Source organism: Dermacentor variabilis, chromosome 1, assembly GCF_050947875.1.
Source record: "Dermacentor variabilis isolate Ectoservices chromosome 1, ASM5094787v1, whole genome shotgun sequence".
In the NCBI taxonomy this organism is placed as follows: Eukaryota; Metazoa; Arthropoda; class Arachnida; order Ixodida; family Ixodidae; genus Dermacentor; species Dermacentor variabilis.
Window position 1 is genome coordinate 74,101,716 of NC_134568.1, and position 18,450 is coordinate 74,120,165.

The 18,450-nt window shown below is 44.0% G+C and overlaps 1 protein-coding gene across 2 annotated transcripts in view; it reads left to right on the forward strand.

Annotated features, from left to right (window-relative positions):
• The window catches only part of PIG-K (Phosphatidylinositol glycan anchor biosynthesis class K), a 45,923-nt gene that overhangs the window by 7,740 nt on the left and 19,733 nt on the right, over positions 1-18,450 (forward strand). For both annotated transcript variants that reach the window (XM_075689900.1, XM_075689893.1), the window contains exons 4-7: positions 3,719-3,830; positions 5,324-5,420; positions 15,530-15,647; positions 16,585-16,695. In XM_075689900.1, the coding sequence (XP_075546015.1) occupies positions 3,719-3,830; positions 5,324-5,420; positions 15,530-15,647; positions 16,585-16,695 (438 nt within the window). The remainder of the gene's footprint in view (positions 1-3,718; positions 3,831-5,323; positions 5,421-15,529; positions 15,648-16,584; positions 16,696-18,450) is intronic.

The following is an 18,450-nucleotide window of genomic DNA, read 5'->3' on the forward strand; positions in this document are numbered from 1 at the left end:
ACTGAGTTGTTAGAGTAGATCCTTCTGATCATTAATTGACACACCTAAGTGCTCCGCGTAAAGCATGTAATTTATTATAAGGTTTTAAAAATGCACATCGCTGCCGATCGCAGCACACTGCTTGGCGGAATTTTAAGCCGCCCCTACCCATATGAAGCAAATCACCCACATGACGTTAGTGGGGCGAGCTATCCGATTGGCTGACCAGGGTGCGTGATCGATAATTTTTCCAACTTTAAGGTAAACAAATTATGTTCGTAATAGTTGGAATGTTAGTTAATTTGTTTTTATAAAAAGAAAGTAACATAAAGAGAATGCGCAAGAAAAATTTTTCAGTATACTTAGGCACTTCCGGCACACAGCAAGTGTCGGTCAGTCTTTTCGCGAGCGCTATGATTCGGCTTTATTGCATTGTGGACTGCAAATGTAGCGACTGGCAATATGTCAAGTTGCGGCATTGTGTCCCTCTTCAAGCCAGTAGACGAGCAGACTGGCTGCAGCACATCGGACTGCCGCTATCCGATCAGCGTCAGGATTTGCGCGTTTGCGGCCGTCACTTTACACCGGAAGATTACTAACGCAATAGCGTTTCGCGAGTCCTGTATTAGAGTAAGCGTAAGGGGACAGGGCCTGGCCGTGTCCTGGCCTGTAAATTTTTCGCAGGAGTGTAATCGTTAACATGGTTGTTTTTGTAAATGCTTAAAATGTTTTACACTTGGTTAGAAAAAATTGGAGGACGCTTAAGCTTCGCCTTCAAGAGTGGAACGCGACAGCGTTCCCGTCGACCCGCCAAGGGGTGTAAGACAATGGGCTACGGCGCAGCAACTACGCTCCCCGCATCGGACGCGGTGAGCGTCGAGCAACGCAGCGTTCGGCGCGACAACGAAATGTGCGCCTGAGCAAGCGACGCACGCCTGAGCCTTAGAAACAGCTCGTTTCTAAGGCAACACCGCGTTCACTAGAGGCGCTTTTGTACTGCTTTGAAGCATCGAACTCGTGGCTCAGTGGTAACGTCTCAGTCTCACACTCCGGAGACCCTGGTTCGATTCCCACCCAGCCCATCTTGGAAGTTGCTTTTTATTTATGAAGTGCCTGCCGTGATTTATCGCTCACGGCCAACGCCGCGGACGCCGACACCGACGCCGACGACACCGGCTTTTCTGCGACACGAGCTCCTTAACGCTATCGCGTTAAAATATTAGCTCTTTCTTTGGCTGGTTAAGCTCTGCACCAACGGGTGGATAGACCGTGGAGACCGATCAGGCAGCTCACATACGTCTGTGCTAAAGTTCCTTCATCATCTTAGAGTTTATGCCTCCACCGTTCCGTCGAAATGTTCAGCTAGCGTGTGGTTACCAGAATACCAGGCATGTTCGGCGCTGCAACAGAATGCCCGCAACGCACGCTGCTTCGATAGCTCTCGCTTGGGGTCAACGGCCAAGCGGCTAGCAGAGAGGTTTCGCACGGGTGGGGGTGGGTTACAAAATAACAGGAAGTGGACGATGCGTCACATCAACGTCGCATGACGTTGATGTGACGCAGAACTTGTGAAGGCGGAGCTTAGCCCTGATCGCTCGGCGGACGAGTCGAGGAGGAAAAGCACGGCTAGGGAGGAGGGCAACTTGTAGTCGCTTGTAGCTCCATTAATACATAATGCTTCACTTAAATTGTGGTGCGAATGTTCTACTTAAGCTCTACCCTATGCGTCTACAAAATTTGTCCAAATCGTTTCAGGGGCCCTTTAACTTTTTTTGCAAATTTTTTTCCATAAACCTTTGCAAAACTTTTGCAGTCGGTTGTGCATAACATTTATGTAGCACAGTACAACAAGAATATAAAACAGGCTTCTGGAAAGGAACACATTTTCATTTTTTTTTTTTGACGAACAGATGAGCAGCTCATGTAGCATTGCATCTGGTAGTCAAGTGGTGAGCATTCCTAGATAGCAGTTGTGCATTGACAAAGGCTTACAACTGCAGCTCAAGCAATGCCAACTTGCTAACATTCTTTAGGTGTTACAATAGCCATTCTTAATGACATATTCTTTCCTGCTTGATAAAAGAGAAACCACTCCTTCTATGCATTGTACAAAATGTTTATGGTGTTTTTATCATATTCATGTGGCTTCTGCATAAAATAATTTATTTAATGCACAGAAGACACAGTTCTAAAGCACAAGAGAGCATGCTATCAATGCCAGCTGATTTGCCAAGTAAAAGAAACTGGCTTATCTGGTAAAGGTATGGAAAAACCATGTCATTTTTGTCTGCCCTTGCTTGGCCACCAGAATCATGACATATCTCTTCTTTTCATGCTGCCTGCCGCCCAGCCACCATTAAATGCAAGCGGCAGCCAGTAGCTATAAACTCTGCACCTTAATTCTCAAAGCTTATGCGCATAAGGAGTAGTAGTTAGTTGTCTATGCCATTTTTAGAACACATGGGAATGATGCTTCACTTCACTAGTTTACAATGAGCTGACTGGGATTTCTTCCTTTGGGGTCCTAGCATTGGCATACATCTGTTAGAAAAGTGAGGCGTGAGGCCTAAAATCTGAACAGTTTAATTAATAGGCAGTTCATATGTCAAGATCTGAAAATTCATGATGATTGCCAGTCGGCTTCTAGTTTCTGTGCAGTAGTACATTTATATAGGCCAGTTAATCACAGGGGACCTTGATCATGAAAAGAAAATTTATAGAAGCATAAGAATGGGCCTGTAGTGCATACTACAGGCATTACCAAATCCTCACTGCGAGCTTACCACTGTCGTCGAGAAGTGTACAATCATTGCATTCTACTGGTGCTAACATATTGGGAAGAAACTTCAAGGTTAACAAAGAAGCTCGGTAACAAGTTAAGGACTGTGCATAGAGCGATGGAATGAAAAATGCGTAACATTAAAAGACAGAAAGAGATCACTGTGGATCGGAGAGCAAACGGGGATGGCCAATATTCTAACTGACATTCAGAGGGAAAAAAAAATGGAGCTGGGAAGGCCATGTAATGCATAGAGCAGATAACCGGTGAACCATTAGAGTTACGGAAGCGCAGTTGAGGATGGCAGAAAATTAGGTGGGGTGATGAGATTAGGAAATTCGCAGGCGCAAGTTGGAATCCGCTAGTGCAAGACGGGTAATCGGAGACCACTGGGAGTTGCTTCATCCTGCAGTGGACATAAAAATAGGCTGATGTCAGGATCAGAGTCAGTGGGCAGTTACACAGTCCTGAACAAGACGTGGTAGAAGCTCGACATATAAAGTGTAATAAAATATAATTGTCAACATATCTAACATTATTGCCATGTCTTATTTTGCTTGAATGCACAGAATTCTATAAATTGTGCATGATGCAATACCAACTAGCCCATAAGCCCTTCCTTTTAAACATTATATTCTAACTTCGATATGATAGCTGTGAACGTGAAACCTCTGAACAGTTAAGAAGCAACTTGCCAAGAAGATGGAATGTGATATAGCATGGCAACATACAACGCACTCAAGTAGTTCGTAGGGAAAGACTCTGCATTGCACCTCACCTGCATCCCTTTCTATGCTTCTACCCCTGTATTTTTGTCATATATACAACCATGGTTTCAAAGTTTTCAGTATCAGATTGCCTGAGCATCACCACTGTCAAACAAACGAACAGAAAAAAAAAGCTGGGAAACTGTCATGTACCAGTCAGCTTGTGCACATTCCTTTCTTCCCTGTCTTGCAGGTCACAGTAGAGAACTTCATCCGTATCCTGACAGGACGCCTGCCTGCTAACACTCCACGCTCGAAGCGACTTTTAACGGATGAGTACAGCAACATTCTCATTTACATGACAGGTATGTAAAGAATGCTGCCACAGCTTTTTAAGAAGAAGCATTTCTAAATGGTATTTCATGTCTGACAACAAGGCCAGAGCTGCAGCATCATTCTATGAATTGTTTAATAGAAAGTCAAGTGCCTATCCCACTACTTCTTTTATTGCTCTCCTCATCTCTGTTTGCACTGTGTTTCTCAAGATTTATTGACTGCTATGCGAATAACGGCACAGCAGGACGGACAAGTTAATGAATTGAGTATAACTATCCCCATTTCGGTCTATGTTTAGAAGCACCCAAGTTCAGAAGTTAACCCAAAAGAATACACCGCTGCATCTCGTATGGCTGGCATTTCACAAGGAGGAGACTGAATTTTTTATTGTGTTCATGAATGTGGTCCCTTCCTGGGGACGTCTGTCTGCTTATCAGAAATGATGCTGGCGAGAAAAGAAATCCTTCTGTTCCGTATTGATTCAAGTTTTTGACATTCTGTTTGTGAACAGGCTGCTCTACCCACTGCACTGAGGTAATTTTATAGGAGTGGAAGAATAATGGCAGTATGTTATGGAGCTTAACACACACGTAGTGAGGCAATTAGATGTGCCGCTTTTCACATGCTTCATGCAAAGGACCTGAGTGTGGTATATCAAGTGTCTGGACTTGATGTGTAACATTGAAAATGCAAATTTATTTGTTGGTACAGCCAGACTGCTAGTGTAATGAATAAGAAACATGAACTATTGTTAGAGAGCATGTCAATGAATAAGCAGCTTCTAAATATCTTAATGTGGTAACAGGTTTAAATGACATAACTGTGCGGTGAAGTGCTTGCGTTGGCATTTATCATATCAAACGTGGGTTCCTCTTGGCTATTACTGTGATGTTTCCTTTGCTGTGAAAAGGGAACAGTCTCATATTGTTGTTCTGTCTCATTCTTAACTTCGTGACAAATTATCCCCGATCATTTTATTTTGTTGCAGATCTACTACTTCTAAATTATGACACTTAAATCTGTACTACAGCATTGTAATGTTGCAACTCATTTACCAATTTGCAAATGTACATTCACCCAACTAATTCCAGCACTGGTCATTGTTCAAATGAAGAAGATGTTATGAACAGTGCATGCTAGCACTTAGCTGTGGCATATGGCTTTATTTTCATCTCATAAAATCCAGAAACTGTGCACATAGGCTCTGATTAAAAAATTGAATTGGCAAAAAGCATTGTGGGAAAGCTAGCTTTACAGTTAAAAGAAAGGGTTTATTTCTTGTTGGGCGCTGACTATCCACGGGGAATTTTATGCTTAGAATTTCATCAGCCTTGCAAAGTTCTCTAATGTAATGTGACCCTGGGATTATGCAATGCAGAGCTAGACTAGCATTGATTGCCTTCTGTGGTTGAAGGGGAGAGATGTATACATCCACAATTGATTCTGACACAGAATATGGAAGCAGGTAGAGCTCCAGTGTGCTTGTAACATGCTCTAACCATTCCTTACTTTGATGATTCAGGCCATGGTGGTGATGGATTCCTCAAGTTCCAAGATTCTGAAGAAGTCACCAATGTTGAGCTGGCTGATGCATTTGAGCAGATGTGGCAGAAACGGAGGTAGGTTATTGTTGCATAAGATCGCAGCATCAAAGTTGTTAACTTGCAGTAAACTTGCTGCTGAAAATAAAAATATCCGCAGTAGTGTTATAAGGAAGTTTCACAAGATGACATGAGTACCGTAGTGGTATGCAATTCGTGGTTTCTACAGCAGCACTGAAGATAGCGAAATATGAGCAGACTGCATTAACCAGCTGCACTGCACTGTGCTAATATTACACTTGCATGGTGGCCATGATGATATCTGTGCATACTTCTATATGTCACAGTTTGCCTGCTTGCAGGTGTGAAGTCAGTTAGCAGTAGACAGTTTTAGTTTAGTGTAATAGTAGGCTTAGTCAAATAACAAGATCAAAATGTACGTGCACCCATAGAATTTAGCGTATGCACGCTATTCCTCATATTTAACATTGTTGTGTTTGCGCGGTTTGCATAGTTTAGGTAAAACATGGCGGTGGTCCTGGCAGCCTGCTTCGAACTGAATTGAGTGTTGCTTTTGTAAAATTCGCTTCGTTCTTGGCAAATGATCGTGTAAACAGCTTTCGCTTAGTCTCCAGGCCGGTTCGACAACATGAATAACCTTGCAGAATTTTTGAGATTGCTTCTAATTTCATATGCGTTGATAACTAATGAGAGAAATGAATGTGATGGTGATCATTTATTGGCATCTCCTTTGAAATGGGGTGGTGACAAATTATAACGTAGCCTGCTTGAGTTAATCTGATAGGCTATATATGCTTTTCAATCTAGCATTTTTCTATAAATCTCCTTAACCTATTTTTCTGTTTCTCAAAACTTTTGGTATAGCAGAGCCACCTATTGGTGAAATCACGAGGTAATTGGCATGGCATGTGGTCTCCGATATCTCTGAGGCCATGGGCGGCAGGCTTGTACTGATTTGGTCACAGATCAGCAGACATGGGGAGTACGAATACGTGTTCCTGGCTGTCAGTGTACTGCCTCTCGCACTTTTCGGATGCACAGGCAAAGATTGGCGAATAGATAAAATCACTTATGCGCACTATGTATGCGAGGATTTAATGTAATTGAATAGCGTCCCGCACGTAAACTACACTACCACACTATACTCAATCTCGGGTTCTGCATAGTTCACTTGCAAAACGATGATGCCATTTCCCTTTACCCTGCCATTACGCTAACATTAAATGGTCCCTGCAACAGTTTGGACAAATTTTGTAGGTGCATAAGGTACAGCTACAGTAAAACATTCACACCACAATTTAAGTGTCTCATGTTATGAGAGCTGTGGACAATTACAAGTTACGCCCCTACCTAGCCATGCTTTTTCTCTTCAACTTGTTTGCCGAGCGATTCGGGCTCAGCTCCGCCTTCACTAGCTCTGCGTCATGATGTGGTGTCATGGTGTCTACTTCCGGTGTCTTGGAGCCAGCGCCCAAAGTCTCTCCAACCTCTCTGGCTGTCGAAGCCTGGCTGTCGATGCCCCGCAAGGGCTATCCAAGCAGTGTGTGATGCGAGTGTTCTGTAGCAGTGCCAAGTAGGTCCAGTATTCCAGTAAACGCAGGCGAGCTGGGAATTTTGACGGATGGAAGGAGGCGTGAACTAAATTACCTCTATACTACTGTACTACTGCTGTGATGAAGGGGTTTTAGCGTAAACATGAGCCATCTGCATGGTGCAGCCACCTGTTGGTGTAGAGTTTAACCAGCCAAACGCAGAGCTAATAATTGCTCTAACCAAGTCTAAAACATTTTAAACATTTAAAACGATGTGTTCATGATTATGCTGCTGCCGAAAATTTGTATCAGCAGCAAAGTAGGGTACACTCGGTTATTGCTTTATTAGCTCTGTGTTTGTCTGGTTGAGCTCTGTGCCACCAGGTGGCTGCACCCTGCAGACTGCTCATGTTTGTGCCTCTGCCCATCTGGCAAAACGCCCAGCCCGCCTGCGTTTATTAAAATACCAGACATACGAAAACTCTCTGTTGTGGTCAAAATCATTTCAGGGTCCCTTTAAAGTAAGCCTGTGTAATGCGATGGGAACCACAGTGGCAGATAAGGGATAAATACATTTACAAAATGTTCCAGGTCTTTCTTTCTCTTGTAACATCTCTTCTTGCACCTCAATCTTTGACGCTAAACCCTGGGCTACCTGAGTTCAGATTTCCTTCTTTCACAGTGTACGTCCCGTGTACACCATGCTATGTCATGGAACACTTAAATATCTAAAATATTATAAAAACATGCTTAGTCTAAGGAACTACATTTGTTCTGCATCGCAAGGTGCTGCACAAGTCACAAGCAATGGGAAGGCATCCAAAAAGTTTTACTTCTTACTATCATGCATGGAACACATGATGCTCATTTTGTCTGTAGAGCTCGAGGTCGAGGGTTTGATCTCAGCTGTGGCAGCTTTTGATGGGGACAAAATGTGAAAAGGCTCGTGTGCTCAGATTTAGGTGCACATCAGAAAACCCCAGATGCTTAAAACTAATTTGGAGTTTCCCACTACACTGTGCCTCATATTCAGATCATTGTTTTGGCACATAAAATCCCAGAATTCAAACATTTTGTCTGCATTTGTGGCTGTTATTAAGTCTAAAATAAAACTGAGTAGCCTTTTATGCTACTCTGTTCTGAGCAAATGGTTTTTTTCTTATTGTCTTTTCAGAAATTGTTGTGTGGTTCATAAGAAATGCTTCCCTATAGTCTATTTCATGATATGTTGGCAGCAAAGTGGAAGCTACAGCTGGCTTCATCCAATCGGGAGCATGAATGCACTATGTGCCTCCACAGCACAGCATCATCTGCTTTTAAAAACACAGTGTGGCATTAAAGTGCTCTGCCAGCAACAAACCGCTTACCCTCGTCTTGACCGATTCAATGCAAGGAAGGCAATTGAGCATAATGTTGCAGGATAGATCCTGACTGTGGTGGCTGCATTCCAGTGGAGGAAAGTATGCAAAAACCTCATGTACCGTGCTTTGAGTGCGCGTCAAAGTAACCCAGGTGGTCAAAATTACACCCCTCAACTCCCTCCTGCCCCCATCTTAAAAAGAGGAAGGTGAAAAGTATGTTTGTCAATTTCTGAGCCATTAATTGTGTCACTTCTATGTAAATTTATGGAAAATCAGCTGGTGATGTAGGTATTTTTCTGTTTGTCTTAGTCAAAATTGCAAAACAGTCAGCTTCATTATTTTTTTTTTCCAGCATTGTCTTGTAGCATTGGACACAAAGTAGAGAGCCTTGTTTACTGCAAACCACACTTGTTACGGTGACATTTATGTTTCTCTGTAGTTTTCATAATATGCTGCAGAGAGCAATGAAAGGTGCTTCCTTATTTTGTTTTAGCTGGAACGGTACCTGGTGAAGCCTCGAGTTGAGCGGCTAACATTTTCAGATATTTAAACTGTAAGTCTCCGAAGCAGATAGCCGACGACAAAGCTGAAGTATGACATCAAGTTCCTCCATGGTGCTGTAATTCATGGCATGCATTAAAATATTGTTGATTTTTTTTTATTTTTTTATTTAATGAATGGAAGTTGCTTTGCTAATATCTGTGCAGTTTTCATTCCTCTAACATTTTTGGGCAGCATAAATATTCATATATTTAAACCAATTTATTTTAAACATTTGTGTGTATATTATTACGATATCATCGAGCGATGCTCAAGGGACGAGCCGCCGCGAGAACGACGACGAAGTGGGTCTGTGCCCTTGGCGTGAGCGAGTGTTGGCCTGGCGGTCCGGCTCCACTGTAAATAGCCTGTATATAGCCTCTTTCATCCGTGTCTTTCCACACGTAACATTCTGGTGGAGGTCAGCGATCCCCGTCCTCACCACGGAACTCCGGAGTGGTCGGTACATCAAGCTTGTCACCATGCCTCCCGGTGACGAGACTGCCTCTGCAACGGCTTCGGCTTGTCCGACTGCTCCAATCATCACGGTTGCCCAACATCGTGACCCTGGTGTGTTCTCTGGCCTGGAGGGAGAGGACGTTGACGAATGGATCAAGCTCTATGAACACGCCAGTGCTAATAACAGGTGGGACCCAACGATCATGCTCACCAATGTCATCATTTATCTCGGCGGCACCACACGCGTGTGGCACCAAATGCATGACGACATAACCAGTTGGGACAGTTTCAAAGAAAAGCTCAGGGAACTGTTCGGCGACCCCATTGGGTGCAAGGCTGCCGCGAGAAAGGCTCTTGCGTCTCGTGTTCAGACATCTACAGAGCTGTACGTTTCATACATCCTCGACGTCTTGGCTCTATGGCGCAAAGCTGACGACACTATGACTGAAGCAGATACAGTGTTGCATGTGCTAAAAGGCATCGCCGACAATGCTTTCAATTTGCTTGTTTTCGGCCACGTCTCGACTATTGACGCCATCATCAAAGAATGCCGTCGCCTTGAACAAGCTAAGAGCCGCCGTATCACACATCACATCACGCGGCTACCCAACACTGCTGCTTTGTCGACATATGAGGGTCAACCGTGTCGGACCACCCCCTGTGACGACGTAAGCCGTATTGTTCGCCGCGAGCTTGAGGCTGCCTGTTTGCCAGCTTTCTCCGAGACACCTCCCGATCCACCAGCAACCACCGTTGTGATGATTCAGGCCGTCGTCAGACAGGAATTTGAGAACATGGGTCTCAACTCCATGTGTTCATCGTCTCCACCCACGGTTCCCCAGTTCTCTAGCAGCCCTCCTCGTCCCTAGCAGTCCTTTTCTGCCACATCTCGCCACAACCCGTCCGAATGGCGTACCCCTGATGACAGGCCAATCTGCTTCCACTGCTGTCACATCGGCCACGTCGCTCGTCACTGCCGCAACCGATGGCCACCACCTCCTCGGACATACACCGCTGCTCATTCCCGCCCCTTTAAACCTTCTGTTCTCTATGCCACCCGCCATAAACCCATTGCCGCTGATGCTCCTGCCCCGAACCTTCGCTACAGCCGCTCGCCCTCACCTCGATGCCATCAGTTTCATTCGCCCCAACCCTGTCGCTTCTCTCCGTCACCTATCGCCTCCCGGATCCAGCCGGAAAACTAGGCACTGCAGCTTCTGGAGGTGAAGCTGCCTTGTCCACCCTGCCCTCAAATCCTCTGCTCACGTTACACATGAACCAAAACCTTCTTGACGTTGACGTTGATGGCTATCCTGTCACGGCACTCATTGATTCAGGTGCACATCTTCCTGTTATGAGTGCTGCCTTCCGACGACGACTGAACTAGCTCCTCACCCCAGCGTCGGCATGCATCGTCCGTGTTGCGGATGGCGGTACTGTGCCTATCATCGGCATGTGTACGGCACATGTTAGCATCGCCAGCCGCCACACTCCTGTCCTCTTCACCGTGATTGCTCATTGCTCCCCCCCCCGACCTCATTCTCGGCCTCGATTTTCTTTCCGCGCATTCTGATCTTGACTGCTCTGCCAGTACCTTTCGCCTTAAGTTGCGATTTTCGCAGAACCTTCTGACGCACTCCAGTGCCGCGCAAGCCCCACCGGCTTTATTCGCCTGCCGCCAAAATCAATAGCCTATATTGAACTCTTGTCTTCCCCACCAGTCCCTGATGGCGAGTACCTCGTCACTCCTCTGCCCGACATTCCACTACAGTATGACGTTACTGTGCCTCACAGTATACTTACTATTACTGCGAACCGCACTTTCATGCCTATCTTTAACTTTGGATTGGCAAAGCAAATTCTACTGCAAGGTATTTGCCTTGCCAACGTTTATTGTCTCGGCGACCATCACGTGGCAACTTTATCGACCGATGCTTCTTACAAGCTTAGCAGGCCCATCGTGCCAGCCTCGGTTGCCGGTCCCAAGATACAGAAAATGGTTGCTACGGACCTGTCTTCTGCGCAGGCTGAAGACCTTTGCCAAGTATTATCGTCCTACAGAGATATTTTCGACTTCAACGATTGCCCTTTAGGCCAGACGCTCGCGGTCAAGCATCGGATTCTTACTGCCGATGCTACTCCTATTCACCGACGACCGTATCGAGTTTCTGCGTCAGAACGCCGAGTAATTCAAAGTGAAGTAAACAAAATGCTAGATAAAAACATCATTGAGCCTTCTTCGAGTCCCTGGGCATCACGTGTAGTGTTGGTTAAGAAGAAGGATGGCACGTGGTGCTTCTGTGTAGACTACCGTCATCTGAACAACATTACTAAGAAGGACGTCTACCCGCTCCCACGCATAGACGACGCCCTTGACTGCCTCCACGGTTCCACCTATTTCTCTTCTATTGATCTTCGTTCTGGATACTGGCAGATTGCTGTTGACGATATGGACAGAAAAAAAACCGCGTTCATCACACCTGATGGCCTATACCAATTTAAAGTAATGCCGTTTGGATTATGCAATGCCCCTGCCACCTTTGAGCGTATGATGGACTCCTTGCTCCAAGGTTTGAAATGGTTCACATGTCTCTGCTACCTCGACGACAGTCATCGTCTTCGCGCCCACATTCAACGCTCACTTTGAGCGTCTAACAGCTATACTTGATGTATTTCGAAAGGCGAAGCTGCAACTTAACTTGTCCAAATGTCATTTCGGCCGTCGCCAAATTACTGTTCTGGGCCACCTCATTGACACTTCCGGAGTACAGCCTGATCCCGACAAAACTCGCGCTGTCCGAGACTTTCCGGTTCCGAAGACAGCCGCAGACGTTCGAAGTTTTGTAGGGCTATGCTCGTACTTTCGTCGTTTTGTTCAAGATTTTGCGGCTATTGCTAGACCCCTCACTAATCTTTTGAAGAAAGGCGTACAATTCTCGTGGGGTACTTCAGAAGCCGCCGCCTTCTCTCGTCTTGTCACTCTTCTCTCCTCACCACCCATTCTCGCCCACTTCGACCCTGATGCCCCTACAGAATTGCGTACAGATGTCAGCGGTCATGGCGTAGGTGCAGTCTTAGCCCAGCGTCAGCGTGGCCAGGATCGCGTTATTGCTTATGCGAGCCGCCTCCTAGCACCATCGGAGCGCAACTATTCCATTACGGAACGAGAATGCCCTGCTGTAGTCTGGGCAGTTGCGAAGTTCCGTCCTTACCTTTACAGTCGCCCTTTTTTCGTAGTCGCTGACCATCATGCTCTCTGCTGGCTCTCATCGCTAAAAGATCCTACAGGCCGGCTTGGTCGATGGGCTTTGAGGCTACAAGAATTTTTATATTCCGTGGTGTACAAGTCTGGCCGCCTGCACCAAGACGCTCACAGCTTGTCATGTTACCCTGTTGACGACCCTGACTCCTCCAATATTACCAGTGCTGCTTGCGTATTCTCTGTGTCACAGCTGCTTCATTTCGCCGACGAGCAACACTGTGACGCCTATATCAGAGCGCTCATAGGCCGCTTTGAACACTCTCCAGCCGACGCCACTTTACGCCTCTTTGTCCTCTGCGACGGTACTCTGTACCGTCATAACCTTCATCAGGACGGCTCTGAGTTCCTACTAGTCATACCTAAACACCTCCGCTCAACCGTTCTAGAAGAGTTTCACGACGCACCAACGGCAGGACACCGCGGCGTATCTCGAACCTATGACCGTGTACGTGGCCGTTTTTTCTGGCCGGGCCTTGCCCGTTCCGTGCGACGTTACGTCGCCGCTTGTGAACTTTGCCAACGACGCAAGAAGCCTTCCCAGCTCCCCGCTGGTTACCTGCAGCCGCTCGACATCCCTGCCGAGCCCTTCCATCGTGTTGGTTTAGACCTTCTCGGCCCATTTCCAGAATCTACATCAGGAAACAAGTGGGTTGCAGTCACGGTGGACTACGCGACCACACGTAACAATATTAAAAATTCACATTTTATTTTTAGTTATTGCATTTGATACATGTAACTAACTTGCTATTAAGACTAAAATGAAAATGAATGTGTCCATATGCGGAAATGCAATTTTAAAATATATTAGTGCCTCAGCTTTGATTGAACCAAATCTAGAAGTCTTTGTTATTTTGCACGGTGTGCTATTGCTTTCAGAAGTGCACATTGTGTTGTGTAGCTCACTGCATTTGCAGCACACGTATACTAAAATTATCTGCAGGCACTGCCTGCATGCAGGCATTTATGCTATAGGTCTTTTGTCATGGCAAACTTTAAAGACAAATATGGTTTTTCGGTAACACAGTCCTGTATTTGCTGCAAGGGATTGACAACTAATTTTCATGGTACCCCTCTTCTCTTTTTCTATTTTTTAGTGCAATGGAAAACTTACCGGTCATAGTGTCTAATTATGAAGTGGTGACGCGGAAGACGCTGTGGAACATTTTTTATTAGAATTTTTCAATCTGCAGGGACGATGTAATTGTTCACTAAAAGCATGCTGAAAACAGTGATAGGTGAGCGCAATAGCGATTATATGCCAGCAATGGTGGGAGGCTGACGACAAGTGTGGGCGTAGCTGTGAGAAAGTATTATTTTGTTTTATCAAGCCGTTGTTCCTGCAATTCACGTTTTCCAAAGTTTTATTAATTCTACAATAATAGGTACATGCTTTTGTGGTTTCCTGTCCAACTGCTTTGATCATTAACCAGCCAAGAGTGTTTCTTTAGCCAAGCTAAAATTAAGTTCTCGAAAGCAAAACAACATTTTTACACATGAATGCAGTTCAGCGTGTTGCCGTAGCCACACGTGTGCTAATACATTATTGTAGTGCTGGCATGCATTAATGGCACAACTAGTAGATGGCATTTTGTATCTCACAGGGAGACCACACAACTCTGGATACTTACTCGCAAACTTGCGTGCGTGCAACAGCATGTGTGCTGCTCGTTAGCGTAGACTTACTTTACTTCGTAATACGCATAGAATAAAGCGCAAGCATCTAATAATATACGAACTGCAATTTTAAGGGGAGACGCTCCTCGAAAAAACATTTCTTTAATATTTGTACTAGAGATTTGAATATCCACCCACTTATAGAGCATTTCAAGCAGATTTCAAATATGTCATTAGTTTCTGTGTAGCTGCTATAGTTCTTAAGTCCTACACAATGGCAAAATAGTGATCTTGCAGGTACTTTATTGTGTAATAAATTTTCGCAAAACGCTTTGTGCTGTAGCTTATTTAGCTCTTTTAAGACTGCAAAGCGCCGATATCTATTCAGTGTGTTCAATTACTGGAACTATAAAAATAATTAGGACACTTTAACTAATTTTTTTCACAATCACATGAAAATAACTCTACAAATACAATTGTCTTATACTAACGAAATTTGGCCTGCATACTCTTGAAGACACGTACAGTGCTAATATCTACTTGAAATTGCAATATCTCCAAGCAGTAAGTTGCGAAAGTACATGTTATGTTTCAGAGAATTGAGAAAGAAAATTAGTTGAAATATTCAATTTTTTTTTTCATAGTTTCAGTAATTGTACACTGTTTGGCTAGATATCGGCACTTTGCGATCTATAAGAGCTAAACAAGCTACATCACAATGCCTTTTGTAAAAATTTATTACATAAAAAAGTGCACATAAAGATCACTATATTTTGCCATTGTGCATCACATAACTAAAGCTATAAGAGCTACACAAAATGTAGTGCCATATTTGAAATCTGCATAGAAAACTCTGTACTTGAATGAATTTCAAAACCTCTAATACAAGTAATAAAAAAAAATGTTTCGAGGAGTGTCTCCCCTTAAGCACTAAGTATGCTGAACTTAACAGCCAACTTACGTACAGTAATCTCGTCTACTACATCTGGGAAGATTTCACCACCAGGTCATACCACTTGCTCATTTTTGAGACTTTCTTTGCCAATTTAAAATTATAATTCATACTTAAATTGCAAACAGCGTGCTGGATTCTATCACTATAAATCATGGTCATTTCAATTTCATCAGTGTCTCGCAACAAATTCTGGCCAATTGTCAGCCCCTTTAAGCTTTGCATGACACTTGTCGCTTAGTGCATGCACCACCACAGTCTTTCCTGTACATGGTGTGTCCACTTTTGTGGAATCACTGCGAGTAAGCCAGAGTTATTGAGGGCAATCGCTCTTTTTGTAGTACTTCTTCATTCCAAGGCTTGGTATGCTTTGAAAACAACTGCGATGTGAAACAGTTCACTTGTTTTCCAAGTCTCGTAATGTGCACATGTTTACTTGCTTGCAGGTACCATGAGATTTTCTTTATGATTGACACATGCCAGGCAGAGTCCATGTTTAAGCGTTTTTACTCTCCTAACATCCTTGCCGTGGCCAGCAGCAAGATTGGCGAGGACTCGCTCTCGGTGAGCTCACTGATGGCAGGTGTGCTGTCTCTAGCTTTTTTATGTGTTTATGTTTTGCTACAGTTATGTACCCAGTAGAAGAGATCTCAGTGTGAGAGTTGCATAGTGAGTGCATGAACTTTGTAGCACTGAGCTGCTGATAAGTAGTGTTCTTTTGCAGCATTTTAGCAATTTCCTTTCTACACAAAACTGTGAAAACTTTTAGGCTGACTGAACAAAATTATGGCATTCAGCTACTTGATCTTACCCAGCATATTCCACTGTCTGTGACATTGATATGAGTTTTGAACAGAAACAGCCTACTGAGAATACAGAATCTTGCGTGATCAAATGTGTCTGCTTCTGTTTAATTTTGTGGGGAGTTTAGCACAGTATAAATACAATTTAGATTTACAAACTCGTACGGCTGCTGGTTCTTTGTGCCAAGCTCCTGAACTTTTGGATTCAAAAGAAAGAGGTCTTCAGTCAGGGGTAGCAAACAGCAAAAAATGCTGCTACATGCAGGTTCTAGCTTTCAACAGGATAAGCATGTGCAAACTACATTGCAATGAGGACATTGTGCTATACAAGGAGTACACAGTTTGACCTGTCTGGATGGTCACAGTGAACTGATTCATCATTAGTACAATGAAAAGACAACATTTGCGGAAGATGGGGCAGGTGCTAGTTCCATCCTCCACATGTGTTGTCTTATTGTTGTATTAGTATGTGTCAAGTGAAGCATAACTAATTAGGCCAGCAACAAGTTCTGACGAACCACAGTGAGATGGCAGTTGCAGCACAGCGAATATGGGAAATTCTGCACATTAATAACTGATGTAAAATATGAACGAGCATAAAAGATAAATGGTTAAATTTTTATATTGAATATTGGTTTACTCTATTGTGGTTTAGAGGTTCCACTTTGCCATTGCACTCATATGCAACTTTATTGCAGCACCATGGTGACCCGACGATAGGAGTGTATGTCATTGACCGGTACACTTACTACGCACTCATGTTCCTTGAGGAGGTTAGCACCAACAACACCAAGACTATGGCTCAATTTGTGAGTGTCGCATTGATTGATGCTTACTAACTGCTAGCCACAACTACTAACTCAGAGCTAATGTGTAAGGTTTCTTCATTGGCAGCACTGTATTTCATTCACACATGTTTATTTAAAGGTATGTTTGCGCTAACAGGCGTGTTTATTTTTTATGCGAAAGCGTCAAAGGGCTCATTGAGCGAAAAGCCTGATGTGCCGCATCTGTAGCTGCACCTAAGTTCCCATTGGCTGCAACGCCATGTCACGAGCACACTTTGACGGAGAAGTGTGGATGAGAGGAAACACCTGCTGCCGCAGTAGTGTGCCAGGTGTTGCGTGAGGGGATGCCAGCAATGCCAAATCACCCTCAAGGCTGTTTTACATGGTGTGATTGGGGCGAAAAAAATAGTTCTGCCGCGCACGTCGCAGAACGATTTTCGCTGACAGCTTTCACATGCGTTAAATGAAATAGATTGTTACAAAATGCAACATCTGCTCCTCAGCGATTGCTCAACTCATCAAAGTTTTGTGAACATGCTGGTGGACCACTGCAACCCTCTAATGTGCCAGTAAACTTTCACGATTTTATTGTAAAATGCACACTTTATACAGCTTGATTATGATTGCGATAGTGACACTAATAACTTTCTCTAATTTGTGCCTAATACTATAGAAGAAAACTTATTTCTAAAGAATATAAATACAGTCGCCAACTAATTTTTTCATAACGACTTTTCAGACCCGTTCATTATATGGACTTACCTGTGCAGCAGCTACACGAACTTAACCAATGTCCACTGGCAACCGAAATTTAGGCAGACATTTACACAAACATTTCATGAATAAGCTTCATAAATATTTGTGGCGCAGATCATCCTAGCTGCAAAAACATAGGGCAGAGCATCTGTTGAAAGCTTCCCTACAGAGCAAAGCCCTCACATTTTTAGTGAACAGTCAGTCTTGAGCAATCAACAGTTTTCTGTATTTTTCACCTAACTTCAGTATTTTTTCGCTACGACTGTAGTATTCTCGAAGTACCAAGGCTGGCAGGTCTGCTTTAATATTGTATGCTTGTTGCTTTATGCGAGTGGACACATCCAAACAACAACAAAAACATTTCTTTATGCTGGTATCCAGTGATGCATGTCGCACGAGATCAGAGACCTCCAGCACTCAGAGTACCAGCACATTCACAAAATGTTCCAAGACTTATTGCGCCGTTACTTCTATGTGCATGACAACAGTGAAAATGGATTAGCATTGACAGCTGCGTTAGAGAAAGAAGTCACCTCATTGACGAAAACATGGCAAAAACATTCATTTGTGGTGCTTTGGAGAGCACTTTGGGCTTTTGCATTGGTTTCAACTCACTGTTTGGTAATTTATTGCAATCACCCTGCTCCCCTCCTTGTGTTGGCCATGGTGGGCATTCATTATAATAAAGTAAATTCAGCTCTCCTTTCAACTTCATTATAACGAAGCTTTATTGTAGTTATAGTTAATGTGGCAAAACCCATTGTAATGTGTAACATAATGCTTTATGAGGTCTGTTTTTATCGCATGGTTAAATGTGCCATGTTTACCTTTTCACGCTGTCAGGCCATTGCATACTCACTGTAGTGGCTGTGTGGCCATGATTTTTGCCACTGCTCACAAGGTTGTGGGTTTGATTTCTGGCATTCCGATTAGGGTGCACGTAAAGACGCATTTATCAAGAGTTTGGTAATCAATTCGGAGCTCTCCAGCATGGCATCGATGTTTTGCCTTCTGTGCAGG